General features: G+C 51.8%; 1 protein-coding gene across 1 annotated transcript in view; it reads left to right on the forward strand.

The window, feature by feature from the left end:
* Window positions 1-8: 8 nt before the first annotated feature.
* The window catches only part of PIGO (phosphatidylinositol glycan anchor biosynthesis, class O), a gene marked incomplete at its 5' end in the record, with an annotated part of 12,190 nt that continues 3,458 nt past the window's right edge, over window positions 9-8,740 (forward strand). The window contains 6 exons of the mRNA XM_010297442.1: window positions 9-48; window positions 1,921-2,064; window positions 3,414-3,537; window positions 4,519-4,678; window positions 5,161-5,334; window positions 7,765-8,735. Of these exons, the coding sequence (XP_010295744.1) occupies window positions 9-48; window positions 1,921-2,064; window positions 3,414-3,537; window positions 4,519-4,678; window positions 5,161-5,334; window positions 7,765-8,735 (1,613 nt within the window). The remainder of the gene's footprint in view (window positions 49-1,920; window positions 2,065-3,413; window positions 3,538-4,518; window positions 4,679-5,160; window positions 5,335-7,764; window positions 8,736-8,740) is intronic.

The following is an 8,740-nucleotide window of genomic DNA, read 5'->3' on the forward strand; positions in this document are numbered from 1 at the left end:
CCTATGCGATTCAGGAGGACAACCTGCTGGCACAGCTGGTGCAGAACGGTAGGTGGGCAGGGGTGATGTCCTGCTGGGACAGCACACGTGCAAACCACTGGCCAGCACTCGCACAGGACCTGTATTCCTCTCTCGCTGGGAAGGGAACTGCTTACAACACCTCCACCCTGTCAGCTAATTCTTTTGCCCTACTCAGGTGACAGTTGTCTCAGGCAGAGCTGTCATGCAAGAGGTGCTGGGAGTAAGAAGTAGCTGGGACCATGGCTTTATCATCTTCAAAGATAATGAGAAAGCAGGTGAAAGTGGCTGTACTGATGGGGACTGCCACAAGGTGACCACCAAGGAATGGCTGTACAAAGCCAAGGGCAGTCAGTCTTGGTGTGTTTGTGTTCATGTCATGTTTGCGTTCAGGTGAGACACACAACGAGGGAGGAGCTGGTGCCAGGTCTGCTGTGGGGCTGTCACTCAGGCAGCAAGCCTGCCTGGGCAGCTGCCTGCATCTCTTAGGCAGTGACCTCATCATGTTTTCTGTGTACTTTGGTGCTGCTGGGTTATGCTTAGTGCAGCTGCACAAGTTTTGTTAGGGTGGGATGATGGAGTAGAGAGAAGGGGACAGGGCACAGTCTTGTGTTATCCAGAGAGATTTCCTTCCAGGGCTCAGAGTGTCACAAATACCAGTGCAAGGGATGAGGCAACATGACTAGGTTATCCGCTCCCCGGTGTGTGAGCAAGGTGGGCAAACACAGTAAATTATATGAGGTGAAAAACACTGGTAGACCCTATGCCAGAGCCGCAGCCTCAGAGGAAATGGTTCCCACTCCCAGGCTGGAGAGGCTCTGTGGAAACATGGAGGGCTGGCTTGTGGCAGGCAGGGCAAGCAGAGTGAGGGCTGTGGGAAGCATCAGTGCTTTTGTCTTCTCTTTTCACATAAGAAAACCCACCACCATTGTGTTTAAAGTCAGGGCTCAGGACTCACGGCTACTACTTAGGCCCTTGTCAGCAGCCATCTACCGCCTTGTGTTTTACAGTGGGGTTGCAGGCCTTGGGTGAGGGTTTGTCTGCTTCATGCTGCACCTTCCTAACTGCTGTGGTAGTATGGGGGATACCTGTCTGCTTCCTGGCCTGTCTGACCCATGGGTCTTTCTGCTGGGGTGACATGTCAGAGGTCAACAATGAGTCGAGAGGTTGTGCAGGTGGATTGCGGGGGTGAGGGCACTTGTAGGCTTAAAAACAGGAGTAGTCACTCCCTATACTCAAACTCATTTACAGCCAGATGGTCATTTTAATTTTAGGTCGGTTTTGAGTGTGGATTGAAGAGGAGCCAGTGCTCCAGGCCCTGACCTGGATCTGCCCAGGCTCTTTGCACCAGTGTGTGTAACAGCATGAGCAGGGAGCCCACTCTCGTTACCTGGAATCCTGTGTTCAGTTTTGGGCCCCTCACTACAAGAATGATGCTGAGGTGCTGGAGCGTGTCCAGAGAAGGGCAACGAAGCTGGTGAGGGGCCTGGAGCACAAGTCTTATGAGGAGCGGCTGAGGGAACTGGGGTTGTTTAGTCTGGAGAAGAGGAGGCTGAGGGGAGACCTTATCACGCTCTACAACTACCTGAAAGGGGGTTGTGGTGAGGTGGGTGTTGGTCTCTTCTCCCAAGTAACCAGCGATAGGATGAGAGGAAATGGCCTCAAGTTGCGCCAGGGGAGGTTTAGATTGGATATTAGGAAAAATTTCTTCACCGAGAGGGTGGTCAAGCATTGGAACCGGCTGCCCCGGGGGGGGGTGGGGGCACCAAATGAGTGGATGTGGCACTTCAGGACATGGTTTAGGGAACATGGTGGCGCTGGATTAATGGTTGGACTTGATGATCTTGAAGATCCCTTCCAACCTTAGTGATTCTGTGATTATTTCATTTCTTTCTGAGTCAGGAAGGAGAGTGGTCTTCATGGGTGATGACACATGGGAAGGACTCTTCCCAAAGAAGTTCTTCCGCTCTTATTTCTTCCCTTCTTTTAACGTGAAGGATCTTCACACTGTGGACAATGGGATCCTGCAGCATCTCTATCCAACTGGTAAGCAGCTTTTTCCCCAGTGCCTGGATAACTCTCTTCATTATGTGGGGGCCCTACTGCAAGTTTGGGGTAGGAGTGAAGAGTTTTTTCTGTTACAAAGTGGCACTACGCAGTCACACGCTGCTGCCCGGGGATTACAGTGCTCTAGCTGGATTGCCACAGATAAACCAGCTTTTGGGCCTGTAAACTGTTTCTGTAAATACCTTTTCTCTCTTTGGAAGAAAAAAAGGTTAGACTTCTATATCTGTCCTAGAAAACACTGGCAGGAAAGAGCAGGAGGAACAGCTTAATTTTGACACGTGGCTGCCTGCGCAGGGACACAGTGCTCTGAGAAGCACTGTGCACAACAGTGCAGCTACCTGCCAAGAGGCTGGGGCACAGCGCTGCTTGCAGCAGAGCATCAGTGGCTCCTAGTTGTGGGAAGAAGGTGAAGTATGAGATTGGTTTGTGAATTTTAAACTGGCAGGAAAGAGCAGGAGGAACAGCTTAATTTTGACACGTGGCTGCCTGCGCAGGGACACAGTGCTCTGAGAAGCACTGTGCACAACAGTGCAGCTACCTGCCAAGAGGCTGGGGCACAGCGCTGCTTGCAGCAGAGCATCAGTGGCTCCTAGTTGTGGGAAGAAGGTGAAGTATGAGATTGGTTTGTGAATTTTAATGTGATTTCAGACTCCTCCCTGAGGCCCTGGGACCAAGGGGAATCTCTTTGCTTTATTTGTATATGAATCTAAGTGAATCAAGGGTACAGTGGCCTTTCATAGGCAAGTCCTTGTGTCTTGTGGAAGAGCTGTAGTTCATCATTTAACTCCAAGTATGCTGGTTTTCATGTGTCAAGGCCCTGAAGCAGAGGGGAGAGGTGGGGATAACTTTCAAGCTACAGACAGCATTGCTGTGCCAGGCCCCTGTCCTGGGTGGGGTGCAGAGCGGCAGATTGATGAGTCTGACCTGAAATATCTCCAGGGGAAGACTGGAGTTCTGGCTTCTCCTTTTCCTGAGCATCCCCTTGGTTTAGCTTAGTTTGCGGCAGTTTGAGTTAAGGGTAGTTCAAGGTGTCTTGTGTGACATCAGGCCATTCCCTTTCTGTGGGGTGGTGAACAAAAACCATGGATACTGGGGTGCTTGCCAGGTGTTGAGCTCCCTGTGGCATTGCACCCAGGCACCTGCAGACCAAGAGTGTGCCTCTCTTAAAACCTGCATCAACCTACTTGAGAGCTGGGAGTGACAATGGCAGGATGGGAAGAAACAGCGTTTTCCAGAGGCAGCCAGAAAGCTCTGGCAGAAGGATCCAGGTGTAGAGCCTGTGCCTGAATCCCAGGCTAGTATGTGATAATGCTGCTCTTGTTCTGCAGTTGACAGTGGTGAATGGGACGTGCTGATTGCTCACTTCCTCGGCGTGGACCACTGTGGGCACAAACACGGACCTGACCATCCTGAAATGGCGAAGAAGCTCACCCAGATGAATGAGATGCTCAGGTGATTAGTGTGGTGGTGGTGGGATTGCCAGCTGGCCTGCTCCTTCAGCCACGCTGGTGGGGTTTTCCCAGGGAACTTACAGATGCAGAGGGCAACAGGGAGTGGTTACTGTGCCTGTTTAACACAGAGAACGGCTTTGGCCAGCAGCAGCTGAAACCCCAGCTATGGGGCAGCATCTTCAGAAGAGGTTTGGTTTCAGAGGTAAGGCTCTCTTCAGGTCTTGGAGCTTTGGTTCTCAAACAAACCATCAGGTGATGGTGCAGCTGGAGTACAGCTGAGCCTCACTCTTTCTGTCTTTAAAATGGACATTGTCACACTGAGTGAGGTTTGGTTAATGTTTGAGAACTACTTGGAGAACTCTGGCGAGGGAAGGCAGCATTTACTGCACAGGTCCCTGAGTTGCATCTTTGTGTCAGAGGGCAGAATGGGATCCAGAAAACCTGATCATGCAGCCTTACCTCAGCGCAAAATTCTGCGGCTTTTGACTTGGGACTGCTTTAATTTTTGCTGCTAGAAGGAGTGGGTAGCTTGTCCTGCTGCATCTGAGAGTGCCATACCTACTGCATACCTACTGCAGGACAAATCTCTTTTTTTCCTTAAAAGTAGGAGATTGCTCACACAACATGGTGCAGTATACAAGACCCAAATAGAAGCAGCCTAAAACTTGTTCCTCTTGGGAACCTTTTTTCTGAATTCCATTTTGTCAAGATCCCTGAAGGCACCGAGGGACCAGCTACCGTTCACTAGGGACCCAAGCAAGATCAGTCCACTCTGTCTCAGGGCTCTGAATTTTCAGTTTGGTTTTAAAGCATCCACTACCCTGGTACCTGGCTCAGTTGTTACAGCTCTTATGTCAGCACTTTGCTCATATCGTTTTGTGGGCTTCACCTCCATGGTACAGGAAGGGGACATGTCATCTTCCACCTGGGCTATTTGGGCCCTGGCCCAGGTAGGACCTGACTTTTCTTATCCTGGTGACAGGTCCTTGGTGGATCACCTGGGGAATGACACCCTTCTTCTGGTGGCTGGGGACCATGGCATGACAGACACCGGAGACCATGGCGGCGACAGTGAGAAGGAAGTGAATGCAGCACTGTTTGTGTACAGCAAAACAGCCCTATTTGGCACTGGCCCTCCAGAGGTGAGAAGAAGCTGATTCTTAACTGTCAGCACCTGAGGTGGCATCCAGGGTGAAAACTGCGTCCTGGTGTTACAGAGAGTAATGACTCAATTGGGATTGTTTAGGTTGAGAGGGGCAGGGAGTCTGTCACCTTTCCTGAGGGAACAGCAGAAAGGCTGACACAGGATGCAGGTGACTGAAGTGTTTGGGACCCATGTTCAGGCCCCTCTAGCTGTGGGGGGTGTTTGAGTGGGACCAGGGGAGCTAGAGGTGAGCTCCAGGGCCATACCCAAGAATCTGCAGCTCCCAACAGGCATCCTACCCTCTGCAGGGCACTTGGGAAGGGCAGAGCTGTGCCTCTGCCTTCCCCTCTGTTTTCCTACTCCTGGCTTCCCTAGATTCTCCTCTGAACAGGGATGTCTTCCCTGTTGTCCTCTAACCTGAGTGAAAAGCCGCATTGCTGTGTTCTTTCTGAATTTCCAATTTCTCCCCTGTCTCCCCAGGAGCCTGAGGCCATTCCCCAAGTGAACCTGGTGCCCACTGTGGCCCTGCTGCTGGGTGTGCCCATCCCCTACAGTAGCATCGGGGAGGTGATGGCTGAGCTGTTCTCCGGGGATGGCGACACTGTGTCTGCAGCCTTGCAGCAGCTCTCGGTCTATCACATCAACGCCAAGCAGGTACAGCCTGTGGTAGGCTTCCCCATTGAACTAGAGAGGAGAAAGAATGGCTTTTTAAGCACAAACCTCTTCTGTTTGGTGGAGATTGGGCGATGACATGGTGTTATCTTCGTGGGGAATTTATTTTGAAGAGTTACCTCCTTGTAGTGTTTGCTCCAGTAAAAGGCAGCACTATTTTCCCACAAGAGAAGTGGGAGACCTGTTGAGTGCTTGGTGGTGAGTGCTGTGGTGTGGAAAATACTGGCTGGGAAGGTGGCATTTGCTTCAGGATGAGGGTTGGACCCAGATGATCAGAGGCGGATTTGGTAGCTGGGGAGGCTGGTGCAAAGGCTGGTTCCTCAAGGCTGAATACAACTTTGGGCAAGTCTCATTAATGGAGATTCGAGACTACAAACAGATGCCTTAATGCTGCTTCAGTTTTGGATACAAAGCTGTTAGCTAAAAAGCTATTCTAGATCAGTGGCAGAAGGAAAACAGTAACAAAGGACTAAATAAAAGAAACACCATGTAGCAGGTGACAGTGTGGTGGGATAGAGAAGGAACAGTTTACACCAAGTGGAACAAAATACAGAATCCCAAGAGCTGAATGACAGAATTTAAATCACAGGTTCATTAAGGTTGGAAAAGACCTCTAAGATCATCAAGTCCAACCATCAACCCAACTCCACCATGCCCACTAAACCATGTACCGAAGTGCCACATCTACATGTTGTTTCAACACCTCCAGTGATGATGCCTCCATCCCCTCCCTGAGCAGCCTGTTCCAATGCTTGACCACTCTTTCAGTAAATAAATTTTTCCTAATAGCCAATCTAAACCTAAATGGCATAACTTGAGGCCATTTCCTCTTGTCCTATCGCTAGTTACCTAGGAGAAGAGACCAACACCCGCCTTGCTACGACCCCCTTTCAGGTAGTTGTAGAGAGCGATAAGGTCTCCCCTCAGCCTCCTTTTGTCCAGACTAAACAACCTCAGTTCCCTCAGCTGCTCCTCATAAGCCTTGTTCTCCAGCCCCCTCACCAGCTTCGTTGCCCTTCTCTGTACTCACTCCAGCACCTCAATGTCCTTCTTGTAGTGAGGGTCCCAAAAGTCCCACAGTATGAGAGGTGCGGCCTATAAGAGTGACTATACCAGGTAATAAAGAAGCCCAGGCAATGGAGCAGGCCATGTGCCAGGGCAAGCCAGCGCCTCTGTGGAGGACATGAGCACTGTCCATTGTGGCTCTGGGCATGCTACAGAAACAGATTTGCCACGCGTGTTGCAAGGCATGTGTCTCAGCTATGTGCTGGTCTGCCTTTGAGGGACCTCTGGATTGCTAGGAGCGCAAGAATAACTCCCCCAGCCCCCGGCCAGCCCCTCGGTGTGCCAGTTTAACACCACTGGTGCAAGTCAGTGAGGAGCTGGAGAGGATATGATTGCTGATGGGAAGACGGAAATGTTCAGCCCCTCTGCTGTGTATTTATAGAGCAACAGAGTGCTTTGTCATTTAAAGATGATAGTGTATGTTACTGTCCATTAGTTACTGACGATATCGATCATCATCTGTTAGGAATTAGTGTTATCCAGTCCTGTCTGTTTAAATGTTTGTCCTCATTCATCTGAGGAGGTTTCTGGCTCGATCATGTTGGTGTTGAAGAAGCTTTTGCATGCCAGGGAGGTTGTGCAGGCCTGCAAGAGAGCTGCTGCGTATGTTTGCCATTCATAGGTAGAGGCTGGCTGATTCTGCCAATGATCTGAGGCGACTGGAAGGCATGTGAAGATATTGGTGTGTTTCAGGGCTTGAGCAGCTATATGCTGCTGAGCAGCTGGATGTTAGGACGGTAATGCCCTGGTAATGCCCTTGCAAGACTTTTTACAACTTCAGGATCATAGCTGCCTCTGTTTCTGTCCTATTGCTGTAGGAAGCAGAATGAGCTCTCCTTAGCCTATGGTACAGTGGGTTAATGTGCCTGTCTTGAAGAAGAGGGAGCAGTTTGATTTGATCCACTATAAGCGCTGTAATTGGATGTCTATCCTGAGACAAACTATGTAAAAGTCAACATTGGGTGCATACAATAGCTAGTAATGAGTCAAACTTCTGGGGGACATTTGCCTTATTGTTACCAAGACTCTTTGTATAAAAGCCCTTAGTGATGCACAACGTTACCAGAGGCGCACGTGCAGGTGAAGAACTGAGAGGAGTCAGTGTGGCTGTCAGGATGCATATGTCACTTCAGAGTGATGTCACTTTGGCAGAGGGATTGTGTTCCCTGCAGGTCATATCCTGGATTTGGGTGACCAGCCCGGGGTGATGCAGCTGGGGACAGGTCTGTTCTGGCAGGCATTGGCAGATTGGGGCTGTTTCCATTCTGAAGGGGCTGTATGAGGCAGTGAATCCTTTTCCCAGTGGTCCCAGTGCTGCTGTCTGACGCTATGTCCCCTCTCCTGCAGGTGGACCGCTTCCTGCACTCCTACTCACTGGTGGCTCAGGACCTGCCAGCAGAGCAACTCCAGCACCTGCAGGAGCTCTTCTCTGGTGCTGTGGAGGAGCACGCTCAGCTCTTGGCCCAGGTGCAGGGAGCAACACCGGTGCCTCCGGAGCTGGAGTCCAGGCTGAGAAGCCTCATCAGTCGCTTCCAGCTCTACCTGCGGGAGGCACGGGCTGTGTGCACCCAGTCCTGGGCCCGCTTCCACCTGCTGCGTATGGTGGGGGGCTGCACCCTTATTGCTGCTTCCTGCTTGCTCTGCTACATTGCCTCAGACCTGGCCACAGCATCGGACTCTTTCTATCGCAGCTGCCTCCTGTACCCACTGTTCTGGGGCCTTGTGGTGGCTGTTCTGCTTGGACTGGCCCATGCATTCACCCGGGAGGGGCTGGATCTCCTCCTGGTGGTGTCATGCACAGCCGCTGCTTCTCAGCTGGGTTTTTTCTGGCACTGGTGGGGCCAGCATCCTAAGCGAGCCCGTTTGGTGGGCAGTCAGCCACCCTTGGCCAGCGCTGGCCTGAGGCAGAGGCTGCGAGAATGGCTGGGGCTGGCCTTCCCCATGAGCATTCTGCTCTTCCGCTGCGGAGCTATGTTCTCTGATAGCTTTGTGGTGGCTGAGGCCCGGGTGGCCCCCTTCCTGCTGGCCTCGCTGGTGGTGGTGTTAGTAGGGAAGCTCCACTGGGACGGTCGCCTGACTGTGCCCGAAGGCCCCAAGCCGCAGCTCCTTGGCTTTTCTTCTTACCGGAGAGAGATCTGGTACTTGCTGTGCCTCGTGGCCATGCTCCTGCTCTGTGTGCGCCTCTCCGGTTTCTTCCACCAGTGCCGTGAAGAAATCCCTCAGTGCCGGCCCTCTCTTTTCCTCTCCCCCCTTGCCAGCCTGAGAAACACACGGGCCAAGAACCTCTTTTACCTCCTGTGCGTGGCCTTGCTGGCTGGGCTGG

The sequence above is a fragment of the Phaethon lepturus genome, unplaced genomic scaffold (genome assembly GCF_000687285.1).
Source record: "Phaethon lepturus isolate BGI_N335 unplaced genomic scaffold, ASM68728v1 scaffold25181, whole genome shotgun sequence".
In the NCBI taxonomy this organism is placed as follows: Eukaryota; Metazoa; Chordata; class Aves; order Phaethontiformes; family Phaethontidae; genus Phaethon; species Phaethon lepturus.